Source organism: Babylonia areolata, chromosome 9 (genome assembly GCF_041734735.1).
Source record: "Babylonia areolata isolate BAREFJ2019XMU chromosome 9, ASM4173473v1, whole genome shotgun sequence".
Taxonomy (NCBI): domain Eukaryota; kingdom Metazoa; phylum Mollusca; class Gastropoda; order Neogastropoda; family Buccinidae; genus Babylonia; species Babylonia areolata.
Genome location: NC_134884.1, coordinates 45,731,320 through 45,748,851, shown reverse-complemented (window position 1 = coordinate 45,748,851; position 17,532 = coordinate 45,731,320). Strand labels below are relative to the sequence as shown.

At 44.6% G+C, this 17,532-nt stretch overlaps 1 protein-coding gene across 1 annotated transcript in view; it reads left to right on the top strand.

The window, feature by feature from the left end:
- Positions 1-15,322, top strand: part of LOC143285892 (uncharacterized) — a 25,401-nt gene extending 10,079 nt beyond the window's left edge. Inside the window, exons 3-7 of the mRNA XM_076593338.1 lie at positions 201-343; positions 1,033-1,526; positions 4,355-4,493; positions 7,359-7,537; positions 14,691-15,322. Of these exons, the coding sequence (XP_076449453.1) occupies positions 201-343; positions 1,033-1,526; positions 4,355-4,493; positions 7,359-7,537; positions 14,691-14,962 (1,227 nt within the window). The 3' untranslated portion in view covers positions 14,963-15,322. The remainder of the gene's footprint in view (positions 1-200; positions 344-1,032; positions 1,527-4,354; positions 4,494-7,358; positions 7,538-14,690) is intronic.
- Positions 15,323-17,532: the final 2,210 nt, after the last annotated feature.

Sequence of the window (17,532 nt, the reverse complement as noted above, 5' to 3'; positions counted from 1 at the left end):
GCAGGAGGAGGAGGAGGAGGAGGAGGAGGTAGAGACAAGTGTACCGTGTCTGTACCGATTTTTTTTTCTTTTTCTTTCTTTCTTTTATTACACACACACACACACATATATATATGTGTGTGTGTGTGTGTGTGTGTGTGTGTGTGTGTGTGTGTGTGTGTGTGTGTGTGTGTGTGTGCCTGACGTGACGTGGCGGGCAGGTACGCATCACGGTGTCCATGACGCTGACGTCCCAGCTGCTGCAGACCAACGAGGGCTGGTATCGGGCACGGGACGGCAAGACTCTGGTGGAGGTGGACATCCCCTACAACCTGCTGAGGACCAAGGGGCTGCCCGACACCAGGTCTGTCTGTCTGTCTGTCTGTCCCCCTGTCTGTCTGTCTGTCTGTTCCCCAGTTTGTTCGTCCGTTCGAGAGAGAGGGACACACAACACACACACACACACACACACACACACACACACACGCACACACACACACACACACACACACACACACACACACACACACGCACGCACACATACGCAGGCAAGCTCGCGCGCAGAGAGAGAGAGAGGGAGAGAGAGAGAGAGAGAGAGAGAGAGAGAGAGAGAGAGAGAGAGAGAAGAAGAAGAAGAAGAAGAAGAAGAAAAGTCATTCACGAACAATTCTTTTCCCGTGTGTTTCTTGTACATGGAAGACTTCTTCACGCTTATGTTTGACAAGAGCAAACAAGCATCTGGGTTTTTTAAATGCTCCAAGTTAGATTGGTACATGTGTGTGGGGGGTCGGGGAGACGGAGGTGGGGGGTGGTGGAGCGGGTGATGAGGGCTAGGGAGTGGTTACGTGCACACATGTACGTATCTATATGCTTGCGTGTGTGTGTGTGTGTGTGTGTGTGTGTGTGTGTGTGTGTGTGTGTGTGTGTGTGTGTGTATGTATGTATGCGTGTGCGCCAGCGATAAAAAAAAGAAAAGAAAAACAAAACACAACGCTAAACAGCACTTCTACGCGTCTAAAACGGTTTTTTTTTTTTTTTCTTCCTGTTCGGCAGAAAGAAGAACAAAGGCCGGAAGCTGATCGCAAGATGGCGACAGGCACATCACAACTCCACCCAGAACGATCTGCCGCCACCTCCCATCTCCTCCAGGTCCAACAACAACAACAACAAGGGACACGACAAGCTGGAGATCTTCCCCCGTTCCCTGCCCAGCTCACCCAGCTCCGGACAGCTCGGGAAGAACCCAGACTCAAAGCGTCCCGTGAAGAAAGCCTCCCGAGGTACGGCCCTCAACGAGAAGGAGCGAGAGGAGAAACACAAGGAGTGGATTCTGTCGGACTTTGGGGAGATCGCAAAGGCCCTGCACTCGGGCCACCTGGTGTTTTATTCCGTGGAGTTGTCTGCCTGCACCCTGCCGGCTCAGATGAAAGCGGAGAGACTGTCGTTCGGAGACTTCGTGGACAGTTTCCAGAGCACTCACCGTAGTGCGAAGAAGGACAAAGCGACCATCAGGTTTTGGCAGAGCAAGTTTGTCCAAGGGGATGAAGGTTAGCACGAACGCGTTTTTTTTTTTTAATTCTTATTTTTTAAATTAAAAAAAAAATCCCAACAGTACTTTATTTTACAACACGTCACAGCACAGTACAGTGATAGATAAACAGGATTTGAAAATCTTATACGAAGTCCTGTCCTGATACATGTACATACTAAGTATGTGGAGGATGTCAGAAGTTTGAAACTTACCAAACTTGATTTTCAACAAAACCAAACGTTAATATAGACAGAGTGAAACAAAGTAAAAAGAATGAACCTGTGGAGGAGAGAGAAATCAATAGAGAGACAAAAGGAGAAGGAGAAGAAGGAGAAGTGAGAAGGCTGGGCAGAAAAACAAGACCGTCCAACTGACCCTGGTTGACAAACCAACACGGCCCCGTTTCAGCGAACATCAGCACAGAAAAATGCGCCGCCATGTAATCAGAATGTGAACTGATTAACTCACTCAGTACGGCCAGTCCTCTCTTCTCCTCTACACAGACCCCTCGGATGTCCAGTGGGTGTCTGAATGACCCAACCTTTAGCTTCCGTCGTCAGAATTGTGGTATTCTTTGTCAACATTCACGTCTTCAGTATAAGAGCCTTCCGCTTGTAATATTTTGATGGTGGTAATTGGGGAGAAACGCTGTTGACGTCGTCTCTTTCGCCGTTCGTATGGAGAGAGTTAAGTTAAAAGAGTAGCACTACATCAGGCACACACACATACATATACGCATACAGAACTAAAATAACGTGATTTAAATGCATGCATACATATACTTATAGCTATGTCCACGTACACACACGTATGTCCACACAGTTATGCACTGAAGGATTTAAAGTTAGGGGTCAAGTCGTTCGCTTTGAGTAATACATTTATGAACGGTTTCAAAGATGCTGACGTTGATCTCAAGACTAAAGTGGGTGTTACCAAACAGTTTGTTATGGACAGAGATGTGTTATGGACAGAGATATGTTATGGACAGAGATGTGTTCTTGTGAGAGGTTATAGATAGTGTTTGTTCTATGTATGTTGTGGTTCGGGCAAAACAAGAGAAAATGCTCAGCTGTCTCCTGAGGAAAGCTGCAAGCACAGGATGAATCATATGTCTGTTATACAGATCGAAAATTGAATCGCTCATATCAAGCTCCAGACGACAGTAGATAAATAATTTTTTTCTATCACTCAAATAATAATGTAGTGAGACTGTAGTCTCTGAAAGTGAAAGGAAGGGCTTAAGTTGACTGAGAGACTGGGTGTGTTAAACAGAAAGAGGAGGGGTAGTCCAAACAGCCATTGCTGATAAAAGAAAGAAAAGAAGAAAAAAGATACGTAGTTAATGTCAGCGCGGTGTGGAGGGGCGATACGTTCTAATGGTCTTTACCTGTGGTGTGGATTCACTTTTGACACGGAAGGGGCCAGTAAACTAGAAAGGTATTCAGGACAAATATTACTGATGATTTCAAAGAACATTATTATTTCATGACCACGACGCCTTCCTTTGACGAAGAAACTCCTGATTCTGCTGGCAGTTCATCGTGACTAGTGACGCCAAACGGTGCTAATGATAACAGACAGGGCGTCCAGATGTAGGTTCTCCAACATTTTACGACACAATTGTCCGAGATTATATCAGCATAGTCAAAGATCAGGACGATGAAGGATCTATACATAGTTTCCAGAGCCCCTCTTTGTCAGTTTGTATTTAAATGATCGCAGACAGGTGATCAGTAATCCAGCCTTACTGACGAGTACGTTGTGTTCGCGTTATTTTTATTTCATTTATCTATTCATTATTTTTTGTGTAGGTTTTTGACAAAATTGGGCGGGGGAAAATTTGTATTAAAACTACAGAAACACGACATGAATATTGAAATGAAATACACAGTATAAACTGCCATCTGTATTTTCAGTGTATGGAGATGAAATTCGACTGTCGGCATCCCATCCTTGTTTACCCAGGTTTACATATTCATATCATGTCACGCTTTACGTATGGTCATGTTCCGTCAGTTTATCATCATTAATCTTTATTCATTTATTTATTGGAAAATGTTGGATTGTATTGTGGAAAATGGTGGGGGAGGGGAAAAAGGGGGAAGTGGGAAGGAAGGGGACGTCAGTACACACCAGATACCCCCTCACTCCCCCCCCCCCCCCCCCCACAAAGAAAGAAAGAAAGAAGAAGAAGAAGAAGAAGAAGAAGAAGAAGAAGAAGAAGAAGAAGGAAAAAAAAAAGAAAAAAAAGAGAGAGAAAAAAAGAAAAAAGAAATCACGAATTCATGCACTGTTCGCGCGTGCAGTGACATTCGCTCTTTCAAACTAGACAAAGGGACATAACCCGGAGCCAGTGTTCGGGCGTGTTGCCCTTGTCTAATCCGAAATGTATTGAGAAACAAACAGACAACAACCAATAAAAGCCCCACTCCCCCTCCCATCCATCCCGCCCAAAAAAGAAAAAAAAGAAAGAGAGAAGAAAAAACAAAACAAAAAAGCACGGTACTGTTATTATTGATATACAATACTAAAACTAATTTCGATTCCCTTTTATTGTAAAAAAAAAACAATAATTAAAACACACAGTCCCCAAATCGTACACATTCCTGTTCATCATTTCAGAAGTGGTTACACTCCAACCCTACCCTTACCCCGATACCATCACAAATACATGTTTTAGACCTTAACTCCGTTGTCTTATATTCGACAGTGGAACTGAGCACTGAATGGAGAAGTGTTCTTCTTCTTCCTCTTCCTATGATTATCAATATTTTCAGTATACTATCCTCCTCCTCCTTCTATTCATTATTATTATTATTATTCTTGGCGCCCGATCTGTGACAGGGATGGAGGAGATAACAAGGGAGATCACCATCCACAACAACGGGAGAGTACTGGTGCGCCTGCTCCGCAAGTGGACGGACACGGGGAAACTGGCGTGGGACCACACGGCCACCTGTAGGCTGTACGAGCCTGAATCCGGGTCAGTTGGTGGTGTCCTAACACACACACACACACACACACACCAATCTACTCCACGTAGCACCCTGAATAAATAAGAGACATGTTTTCCTTAAAAAAAACAACAACAAAAAAAACAACAACAAAAAAAACAACAACAACAACAACACAACAACAACAAAAAAAACAACAACAACAACAACACACACACAATTTCTTGTGAACTTTTCCACATTTCTACATGGCTAAATCTAAAATAACAATCAACAGTCCGTTTCAGATATGTAGGAATGCCTACTCTCACCAGTCCTTTTCAACCTGTTCGTGGAGAACATCATGAGAGAGACCCTCCTAGACTTCCACACCACCATCTCTGTAGGAGGAAGACCAGTCTGCAACCTACGCTTTGCAGGTGACATTGACTTACTGGGAGGGAGCAACCAGGAACTCCAAGATGTGACAGACAGGCTGACTGATCGTGCAGGCGCTTACGGCATGGAAGTGAGCGCTGAGAAAAGCAAGGTGATGGTCAACAGTAACACCGACGCCAACGCCAACATCACCATGAATGGCCAGGAACTTGAAGAGGTGGAAGCCTCCAAGTACTTGGGAGGAACACTGACAAAGGACGGCAGGTCGAACACAGAAGTGAAGATCCGCCTCGCAACAGCAACATCAGTGATGACAAAAAGATGTGGAGGAGCAGGAGCATTTCCCTTGCCATCAAATTCAAACTGTACAGATCCTTAGTGCTCGCCATTTTCCTGTATGGATGTGAAAGCTGGACATTGTCAGCCGAGCTTGAGAAGAGGATCCAAGCATTTGAGAGGAAATGCTAGCCAAAGCTGCTCCGCATCTCATGGGTCGAACACAAGACCAACGACTATGTCCGGAGCAAAGTCGAAGCCTTCGCCGGACATCAAGAACCCCTCCTGGCCACCATCAAAAGGAGGAAGCTGGCCTGGTTTGGCCACGTGACCCGCCACAACACCCTGTGCAAGACCATCCTGCAGGGCACCATGTAGGGCGGAAGAAAGAGGGGAAGACCAAGGAGAAGTTGGACAGATGACGTCAAGACCTGGACTCATCTGAAGATGCCAGAGCTGGTGTCAGAGGCTGAGAGCAGACCAGGCTGGAGGAGAGTGACGTCTGCTGCATCCCTTGTGTCCCCCCCGCATCCCCCCCCCCCCCCCACGACCCGGTGGGTCACGGAATAAAAGGAGGAGAGGAGGAGGATATATATATATATAGACATCCCTCTCACTTGCTCTCTACTGATTTAGATGAGCAAGGACAGAATGGAAGAATAGGTCCTGCCTAAAATCTTAATCCTTGAATAAAAGTTTTGAGTTCTGCTCTCTCTCTCTCTCTCTCTCTCTGTCTTTGCGTCTGTCTGTCTGTCTCTGTCTTTGTGTGTGTGTGTGTGTGTGTGTGTGTGTGTGTGTGTGTGTGTGTGTGTGTGTGTGCATTTAAGGAAAAAATGTTTTCTGTTGACGCTGCTTCTGTTTTTAATCGTTGTGATGATCTGTTGTAATAATGATAGTGATCCTACTACTACTACTACTACTACCTCTACTACTACTTCTACTGCGCTGTGGCAACGCGGTCTCCCCGGGATCGGCAGCCAGGATTCCACACATAGGAATCTGTAATGACCAAAAGTAACCCAACCCAACACAACCCACGACAACACAACAAAGTGTCAGTGTTGTGGTCACTTTCAGTTTCTCAAGGAGACGTCACTGCGATTGGACAAATCCATTGACGGGCGCAATAGCCGAATGGTTAAAGCATTGGACTTTCAATCTGAAGGTCCCGGGTTCGAATCACGGTGACGGCGCCTGGTGGGTAAAGGGTGGAGATTTTTACGATCTCCTGGGTCAACATATGTGCAGACCTGCCAGTGCCTGAACCCCCTTCGTGTGTATACGCAAGCAGAAGATCAAGTACGCACGTTAAAGATCCTGTAATCCATGTCAGCGTTCGGTGGGTTATGGAAACAAGAACATACCCAGCATGAACACCCCTGAAAGCGGAGTATGGCTGCCTACATGGCGGGTTAAAAACGGTCATACACTCGCGTATATACGAGTGAACGTGGGAGTTGCAGCCCACGAACGCAGAAGAAGAAGAAGAATAAGGACAAATCCATTTAGGGTACACCGCATCCTCCAGGCAGAATCCTGACCAGCAGTATAACTCGGGCGTCTTGCCCTTGTCTGATACGAAATGAAATGAAAAACAAACGAACAACAAGCAACAAAGAAAAACAAACCAAAACGAACACACCAGAAACAACGACAACAGCAACAACAATGTGTACTGTTATTGTTTGATATACAATGTGTTTAATAAACTAATTTCAATGTCCTTTTATCATAAAATCAAAACAAAGCAAAAACAAAATACACAGACCACAATTCTACAAGTTCCTGTTGATAGTTTCAGACCTGGTTAGCACTGGTGGGTTGAGTACTTTTGGTTTCATTGCTCGATCATTTTCTTCGATGGCCATGCACGCTGGCCTTAAGTTTGACTTTTCTTTCAATGTTGAAAGAAACAGATTAATAAGCATTGCAATAGAATGTGTGTGCTCAGTCAGGTTTTGAGAGTATGCCATGTTTCTGTGTACATGAGAGAGAGGATTTTTTTTAAAACAGAATTTTACCCGAAGACAACTCTTTTGTTGCTATGAGTTCTTTTTCAGTGCGCCAAGTGCGTGCTGCACACTGGACCTCGGTTTATCGTCTCAAACGCCCGGTCTGATCTTTCCAGTCAAACTTATTGGGAGAAAGGGCAAGAGCGGGACTTGACCGACACCCTCACGGACAGTACTGGATGATGAGCGTCTTAACCATTCGGCCACCTTCCTCCTTGTTGTGTGCAGTCTGGGCGGAGTGAAGATGACCACACGTCCGGCGGCGGAAATGCACGAGATCACCACCTTCGGCAGATTCCGGGCCGCCCTCCGGCGCGGGAGGCGTCAAGTGCGCATGATCATTGACCTTCAGCACTGTGACGGGCGCACGCGCGGGACGGGCAGTATCATGGGAACGACGGTGCGAGGTGAGAGTTGTAGTCTGGGGGTTCGTTTGAATGGTTCGTTTTTTTTCCAAAGTTTGTTTGTTTGTTTTGTTCTTGTTCTTTCTTCTTTCCAATCCTGCTCGTCCTCCTTTTTCTCTTCACTCTATCACCCTCGTGAAATTAAAAAAATCGTTTCGTTGTTTCTTCTTCTTCTTCTTCCTCCTCCTCCTCCTTTTCTTCGTCTTCTTCTTCTTCTTCCTCCTCCTTCTTCTTTTTCCTCCTCCTCCTTCTTCTTCTTCCTCCTCCTCCTTCTTCTTCCTCCTCCTCCTTCTCCTCCTTTTCTTCTTCTTCTTACTCCCCCTCTTACTCCTCCTTCCTCTCCTCCTTTAATGCAGACATTTCAGAACAGGAGACCTTAACCTTTGTATATACCTCTCTTCCTACCTTCCCCTCTGCCTGTTTGTCTGTCTGTCTGTCTCTCCCTCTCTCTCTCTCTCTTTACAAACGTGGACGATTGACATCTTCATTCAATGCACAGCTGCTTGACTGGAAGGAAGGAGAGATTAGGGGTGGGGGTGAGAGGGGGGGAAACACACCAGCACAAAATATACCCCCTCCTCCCCCTCCTGCTGGCCACAGTCCGTTTTCCGAAACGCCCCGGAAGTCCACACGGCGATTTTTCAGAACTTCTCTAAATACTGACAGACCAGCATGTAACCTTGTGGAGCACAATTTTTAACTAAAGCTTCAAAGTCCTTGGCCTTTTTCAGCCGAAGAGGCAGTGAATTCATACCCAATGTGTCTAAGGCGCAATAGCCGAGTGGTTAAAGCGTTGGACTTTCAATCTGAGGGTCCCGGGTTCGAATCTCCGTGACAGCGCCTGGTGGGTAAAGGGTGGATATTTTTCCGTTCTCCCAGGTCAGCATATGTGCAGACCTGCTAGTGCCTGACCCCCCTCGTGTGTATACGCATGCGGAAGATCAAATACGTACGTTAAAGATCCGGTGATCCATGTCAGCGTTCGGTGGGTTATGGAAACAATAACATACTCAGCATGCACATCCACGAAAACGGAGTATGGCTGCCAACATGGTGGGGGTAAATAAGCAAAACGGTCATACACGTAAAACATTAATGCCTGTCTGAGTGTGTAAATGTGCGTGCCTGAAATCTGATCGAATGACACAGGAAACGAATTATGAGCGCCCAGTTGCAGCCGTCGGTCGGCTCTACCCAGGTAGGCAGCCTGTTGTGGAAATGACCCCGTGTTCGTAAAGCGCTTAGAGCTTGGTCTCCGACCGAGGATAGGCGCTGTATAAATATCCACATCAGTCAGGGCACGGCATGGGAAGTTGGGACCCAATCCTCCCCTTCCGCCGTTTCAACCTTCCCCAACCAGTCGGGTACCCGTTCACACCTGGGTAGAGCAAGGAATGTCGGAGAAAATCGACTTTCCCAAGGACACCTTGCCGAAACTGGACTGGAACTCTGGTCACTTGTGAACACTGGATCAGAAGTCTAACACCACGGCACACACACAAAAAAAGAGAACATAAACCGTTCTCTGTATTAAGCTGCACACAAAGCGAAAATGGAATACAGAACTTTGACTCTTTTCTTTTCATAACCGTCACCATTTTTTGCTCGCGCTGGAACTGAACTGCTTGCAGAAGGCAGACACTGGCCAGGTTAATACACAAGAAATGTCAGGGACTCACAAAACTATTACCTGCGGCCGTGACGCACAGGTCACTCACATGTCTCGTTAGATTTCTTAATCAACATGAAATGCACACAGACAAACAGACAGACAGACACACACACACACACACACTCTCACACACACACACAAACAAGAAGAAGAAGACAACCCCCCCCCCCCTGCTAACATCATAACCACCTGCGGAATACACAGAACCAAGATGTCAAGGACGCTGGCTAACGAGAACGGTAATCAGTGGAGTGTCGCTTAATGAAGAGAAGCCACTGTTCTTGGTGGTGGTTGTTGTTTTTCTCTTCTTTTTTTCTCCCTTGCTGCAGGAAACAGGCCTCCCAATGACCACAGTGGTGTGACACAGCCCTTCGTTTTACTGAGGGAATGATGGCGAACGGCGCTGACGCGCAGAGGACTGGTTAACAATGTCCAAATACAACCTCTGAACTGATGCTCTCTTGGACTGGTCAACAATGTCCAAATACAACCTCTGAACTGATGCTCTCTTGCACTGGTTAACAATGTCCAAATACAACCTCTGAACTGATGCTCTCTTGGACTGGTTAACAATGTCCAAATACAACCTCTGAACTGATGCTCTCTTGCACTGGTTAACAATGTCCAAATACAACCTCTGAACTGATGCTCTCTTGGACTGGTTAACAATGTCCAAATACAACCTCTGAACTGATGCTCTCGTGGACTGGTTAACAATGTCCAAATACAACCTCTGAACTGATGCTCTCTTGGACTGGTTAACAATGTCCAAATACAACCTCTGAACTGATGCTCTCTTGGACTGGTTAACAATGTCCAAATACAACCTCTGAACTGATGCTCTCGTGGACTGGTTAACAATGTCCAAATACAACCTCTGAACTGATGCCGATGCTCTCTCGGACTGGATCGCATCACTTTTGGTCATCAACGAAAGTCAATCACACCACTTAAAGTACACAAAAAGCAGCAACTGCGTTTGCGGGTCACGTGACCAAGGTTCAGGAGTGAAGGAGTTAATGAAGAGCTTCCTTCCTTCCGTCCTCCCTTCCTTCTTTCCCTCCTTCCTTTCTTCCTTTCCCCTTTTACGGCCATCGGGGCAGTAAATTCATATCCATTGTGTCTTGGACTCCACATCGGAAGGCGGGGCCCAGACCACTCCTTCCGCCTGTTTAACCTTCTCCATCCGAAGTCAGATACCCATTCCCACCTGCGTGGAGCGAGAAAACGTCGGAGTGAGATGCCTTTCCCAAGGACACAACCCCATGCCTAAACGGAGCCTCGAACCCTGATCACTGGTGAACACTTCATCAGTCTAACACCTGGCAGATTCAGCGACTGTGCATCCTCCAGTTGTTGGTGGCTGTACATAGAGCAGAAATCGAACATAGTTCGGTGACCATTTTGCTTTGACATCTGTCACGACTGCTTGCGTTTGAACAGCCAATAGAAAAACAACTATCGGTCAGATTTTGATGCACGAAACGCCAAGGACCAACCGAACTTTCTCCTGTATTTGCATAGCACAGAACATACATCTATTATCGAAATGCTTGATTAGTGACAATATAAGCTTACTAATAACACAACACAACAAAACAAAAACCGTCACCATAAACATCTGACAGAATACACAGCCAATGACTTTAATGACACTGCGAAACGAGAGAATAACAAAATGATAATAACTACAGAATTATCGGACTCAAAAACACAGCTCTAACGAATGACAATGATACAATACAGCGCTGAGCTAACAGACTCGTAGCAAGGATGTGTGAAGGACTGATTAACAATATCTTGATGACAAGAGCAAATGATGATGGTGTTATTAGCAGGGAGAGTTCAGTGACTTGGTGCTGGTGGTAATCATGTTGCTTATAGCGCACCTGACCGGAAAGTGCTACCTCAAGGCCACAGTCCCGCCCCTAACCACTCCTGGAAGGGAGAGAAGGGGGAAGACTCAGAGGTGATACCACCCCAACGCATTCCACGCTCCCCCAAAAAACAAAACAAAACAAAACAAAAACAAAACACAAAACAGCAACATCAACAACAAACAATAAAACAACAACAGCAATATCAACGAAAACACAACAACGCTAAAAACAAACAATAACTACACCAACATCAACAACAACACTAACCCACATCAAAAGCAATAACCCCATCAAAAAATGTTAAAAAAGGAAAAAGAAAGAAGGGGAAATCTGGAGCAACGACGTCAGAACTCGTTTCATACAGTCAGTCAGTCAGTCAGTCAGTCATTAATTCAGTCAATCAATCATCTATTCCTTTTGTCAGTCAACCGATTGTCAGGCATGTATGGGTTGATAAGGTCATTGTTCAACTGATTATGTCCTCAACAGCATAGTTTTCATCTCTTGGGCTCTTTCTTCATATACATACATACATATACATACACACACACACACACACACACACACACACACATATATATATATATATATATGTGTGTGTGTGTGTGTGTGTGTGTGTGTGTGTGTGTGTGTGTACACAAATAGTTCATACTCTCTTCGTGTCCTGGGCTCCGTTCCTTGCAGAAAACACTGAGGTAAATACCAAGACCGGTAAAATATAAAAATATCAACAACAGTAGGCTCTGCATGTCTTTAAAACTTGTATTCTTAAAAGGCAGCAAATTTTCGCTGTAAAAACAGCTTGCTTCGCTGTAAAAACAACTTCTTCAGGCAAGCTGTTTTACAGCGAAAATTTGCTGCTTTTTAAGAATACAAGTTGTAAAGACATGCAGAGCCTACTGTTGCTGATATATATATATATATATATATATATATATATATATATATATACATATATACATATATCTTCTCCATTGTAAAGAAGGTTATTTTGTTTTCAATCAATACAATCGTTCTTCCTTTCATTCCTTTTAAAGGTTTTTTTTTCTTTCGTATCTATCTTTCTATCTATCTGTTTTCTTATCTTATTTCCCTCTTCTCTTCACTTGTCACTGGAAAAGAATCGTTCCTTTCCTCCTTCTTCGGTCTTTCTTTTTTTCCTCATTTTTCCTTCTCTCTTTGTTTCTTTCTTTTTTCCATCCCTTGATTTTCTTTTCTTTTCTTCTTTCTCGGGTAGTTTGCGAAAGGTCAGTACTTATCATTGAACATCTTTCTTTCTTATCCTTTCTTTCTTCCATCCCTTTTTTTCTTTTTTCTTCCTTCCTTTCTTTCTGCTTTTCTCCTCTTACATTTCTTTGTTTTCTTCATTCTCCTTTTCTCTCTTCCTATGACTCGTGAAAGGTCAAAGACTTAAATATAAAAGAAAGAAAGAAAACGAAAAAAAAACCCCCCAAAAACCAAAAAAGAAAATAAAAGAAAAAAAAGAAAGAGAGAGAGAGAGAGAGAGAGAGAGAGAGAGAGAGAGAGAGAGAGAGAGAGAGAGAGAGAGAGAGAGATGCTTTCTATATCCCTCGCTCTTTTCTTCTTTCTCTCTCTTTTCTTCCTCTTCCTGTTGGAGAGAGGGGGGAGGAAGAGAGAGAGGGGTGGTGAAAGGTCAATCGAAAACTGAATTTCCTTGACGCATAAAAAAAACCCCAAACAAATAAAAACACCCCCACCTCCGAAAAACGACAAGTGAAGTCGACTTAGACAAGACTAGACTAGACTAGAGTTGACTAGACCAGACTAGACTAGACTAGACTAGACTAGACTAGAACAGATGACACAAGGAACATTGTGGCACACGTGACGGGTTGGGGGAGGGGGACAGAACATAAAAAGTACAATTACGATACCGAAATCATGATCAAACTAAGGCAGTTACAGTAGTACTTTCAGACAAAATTTAATGTACATGATGCATACAGTGTCACTGTGTCTTCCTGTTGATGTAAGGAGCAAGGCAAGGCAAGGCAAGTTTATTTCGTGTGTCTCCTGGGGGTATTGAAACTCTGTTGCGACTGTCGGCTGCTCGAAAAGTCATTTCTTATTTATCATATCTGTTTCAAACGTATATAAATGTTTTAGCAGACTTCGTGGCATAATCAGTTAAGAGTTGGACGTCCGACCCAGTGTTCTCCAGTGACCAGGGTTCGAGGCCCCGTTTCGGCATGGTGTTGTGTCTTTTGGGAAAGGCACTTTACTCCGATTTTCCTCGCCACACACAGGTGTAAATGGGTACATGACTTCATTTGGGGTAGATTAGAATGGGGTAGATTAGAATGGGGTAGATTAGAATGGCGGAAGAAGAGATTTGGGCCCCGCCTTCCTATGCAGAGCCCTAGAAATACGATGGAATCTCCCGTCGGACCGACGGATGAGTTGACAGGCAGGCTTATCTGTCGGTGTGTGTCCTCATATGATTCTGGATGCGCAGCACCTCCCACTTCTCCAGAAGTTGAGCCCTACTTCCTTCGCACACGCTTCTCCTTAATGGCCAGCGTTCTCTTGTTTTCAAACATCAATATGCCACTAGAGCACAGCATCCTCCAGCGAGAGCGGTCAAGGGCATCAGTTTCCCAGGAGGCGATGTCTATGTCACAGGCTTTGAGGTTTGTCTTCAAGGTGTCCTTGAAGTGCTTGCAGGGTCTTCCACGTTCACGGTGGCCTTCCTTCAGCTGGCCATACAAAAGCATCTTCGGGATCCTGCTGTCTGTCATGCGGACAACGTGTCATGTCCAGCGTAGCTGGCACTGGATCAGCAGGCTTTCGATGCTGGGCAGGCCGCTCCTCTATAGGACCTGGAGGTTGGAGACCCTGTCTTGCCACTTTATGCCGAGGATCTTTCGTAGGCATCTCTGGTGAAACTGCTCAAGTTGTTGAATGTGACGGCGATACGTCGTCCATGTTTCACAGCAGTACAACAAGGTGGTCAGCACAACAGCTGTGTATGTAAAAGATATGAAACGGCCGTATAAGGCTATGGGACCGTTAACATTCATCCTTGTTGAATGTTGTATATATATATGTATTGTATGCAGTCTGAAGAAACTTTTCCACATTTTATGGACATTTTTTTTCTTATAAAGTTGGGAGATAGCAAGTGGGTGTATGTGCGGTATGAAGGATGCTGAATGTCTGCACACAGGGAGGGGGGATGTGGGGAATGGGGGCACGTGCAGTATGTTCTTCATGTCTTGCATTTTGTGTTTGTACGTGCTTGCAAAGAAAGCTTCCTGATTTTATGAGGACATAGCTCAGTTCAGTTCAATTCAGTTCATAGTTCAGTTCGGTTCAGTCCACAGTTCAGTTGAGTTACTCAGGGAGGCGTCACTGCGTTCGGACAAATCCATTTACGCTGCACCACATCTGCAAAGCAGATACCCCAAATGAATAGATAAAGAATAAAGTGTAAAGTCTGAAGTCCTATACGTGGTGTGTGTGTGTGTGTGTGTGTGTGTGTGTGTGTGTGTGTGTGTGTGTGTGTGTGTGTGTGTGTGTGTGTGTGTGTGTGTGTGTGTATGTGTGTGTGTGTGTGTGTGTGTGTGTGTGTGTGTGTGCGCAGCCTACGACTTCATCAACCAGGGGAAGGCGGTGGAGGTGAGTCAGCTGACCCCTGACGCTGACCACACGCACAACTCGCTGCTCACCGGCCAGTTCCTCAGCAACGGGGAGGTCATCTTCATCACCTCCCTCCAGCCACATTCCGGTAAAAAGATGCGCCGGCGGCTTCCGCTCTTCTACCGAGACTCCACGTACCGGTGCGCCCTCTCCGGAAGTGACGTCAACAACAATGGCGGCGGCCCCTGGGGTGTCAGGCTCTTCTATACCACGTGATGGGACTTGCTCGGTTTTTTTTGTTTTTGTTTTTTCTTGGACTGTTGCTGGGTTTTTGTTTGTATGTGTGGGGAGTTGTTCGGTTGATGATGACGATGACAGTGATGACGATGATTTATATACATATATATATTATTTTGAATGTGTCTATGTGTGTTGTAGAGGTGAGTTGATAGATGGATGAATGAATGGATGTGTGTGTGGGCTGGGGGAGGGGGGGCGGTGGTGGAAAGACTATGTGTGCGTGTGTGTGTGTGTGTGTGTGTGTGTGTGTGTGTGCATTCCATGTTTGCACATATTTGTGGAGAGAGAGAGAGAGAGAGAGAGAGAGAGAGAGAGAGAGAGAGAGAGAGAGAGAGAGCACAATCGGCATGTGCCATTTGGGTGATGATGCATTGCCCTCTGACCCCACGTTGAAAGTATTCCTACCATGTCTTGCTAATTCTATGGAACAAATGTGAATGCGCAATTAATTTCGAAATGAATGAATAAACATGTATTGTATTGTATTGTATTGTATTGTATTGTATGCTATTGTAATCTGTTTGTGTCTGCATCTCTGGATTCTTGTCTGGTTTTACAGTTCATGTCTATGTTTGTTACTGCTCGACTCTTACACGAACTAATGAAGTTTTGTATATAAATGAATGAATAAATGAATAGATAGATGAATAAATCAATGAAAATCTCTCTCTCTCTCTCTCTCTCTCTCTCTCTCTCTCTCTCTCTCTCTCTCTATATATATATATATATATACTGAATAGTCGATGATAAAAAGCTTTATGAGTTTAACTGTATTCTATTGTATCATATTACTGTTTGTCAGTTATTGTTGTTGATTAATGATAAGGATGGTTATAAAAATGATGTTGATACGTTGTAGCTTTTATTCAATTTTCTCAACAATTTTTGTTTGTCTCTCTCAAACATTTGACGATGACGTATGATGATAATGGTGTTGATGATGATACTTGGTAGTTTTTTTTTTTCCATTATTTCTCAAGAGCGTCTTTTTTTTTCTCTTTGACTCCTTCATTTGACTGAAATTTACTCGCGCGCACAACATTACACAACCAGAGCCACGGAACAGAATACGGACAACTTTGCTTTTCATCATCATGGTATACTTAAATATTACATCTCTCCTTAGCAGATGGATGTTATGACGTCTCTGTGTGGTGGTGGTAGTGATGGTCGTGGTAGTGGTGTGGTTTGTGTGATTGTATGTGTGTGTGCGTGTCTATGTATGCGCCATGCGTGCATGCGTGTGTTGTGCGTGTGTATACGTTTGTGCGCGAGGTGTGTGTGTGTGTGTGTGTGTGTGTGTGTATGTGTGTGTGTGTGTGTGTGTGTGTGTGTGTGTGTGTGTGTGCGTGTGTGCGCCCGTACGTGCGTGTGTGTGTGTGTGCTTGTGTGTGCGTGTTTGGGGCCGGAGGTGGGGGGGGGGGAGGGGAGGGGTCCTTTGAGATTTTCGTGTGGCACTGGTCTACTTCCTGCATGAAGGCTGCGATCTTTGACAGCGTGTTTCCATGGAGAAGACAGAAGGGAGAGGGGTTAGAAGGGTAGGGGGTGGTGGTTGGGAGGGCTGGGGGCCAGGGGGGAGGGGGAGGTGCTGGTACATGAGGGAGGAAGGAGGGAAATGGGTGTGGTGACTGTTTGACCTTTTCACGAAGTGCCAGTGAAGCCTGCGTTGGACAGAAGCAAGTGAGGAGTGCTCGGGTTGTGATATTTATTGTTAGCGATGAAGAGAGAACCTGCATCTTCCTCCAGTCAGAGAAAGGAAAATTGGAATGTGTGCTGTGTTGTGTTGTGTGTTGTCGTGTAGTGTGTGTGTGTGTGTGTGTGTGTGTGTGTGTGTGTGTGTGTGTGTGTGTGTGTTTATATCTTTATGTGTCTGTGCATACAGTATATGTCTGAAATACTCTTGCAAACTGTAACGGTTTTGAAATGCACGAAAACGTTCTACTATTTCACCACGTTTAAAATGTTTTGAAATTGAGTTTTGGATTTCTAGCCATTTTCGAGCAAATATGAATTATTTCAAAACGCGGAACAAGAAGTAGAAGACGGTCACATACTCTTTGGTTAGTAAAGAGAAATGTTTATCTCATGGTTCGAACATAAATAGATATGAAAAAATCCTTTATGTCCTTTGTCATTGCAGCACAGGTAAAGAAGCCATAAACAATATCCAGAAGCTAACTGAAGTCACATTATTCCATGTGAGCTATACGAACAGGGATGAGGGTATGGCTGATACAACCTTCGGAGAATAATGGAATGTTCCGACGTTGCTTATCAATGAAACGTGTCTTTTCACCCAAAGTATTTTGAATCCGAGAACAGATCTTAATTTCTGCAAAAATTGTTCAAAGTAGTGAGAGGAATGTTGTTTGAAAGTGGGCAAACTCATAAAATGGTAAATGTTTCAGAATTCAGTGCTGTTGGGGCTTTTTTAATTCTTTTTTTTCTCTAACCATTGATAGCGCTCGAATTTGTATGAAGCTGATAATTTTCAAATTGTAGTTTGGTCAGGTTACTACATTGTATCATCTGATCACCAACGGAAG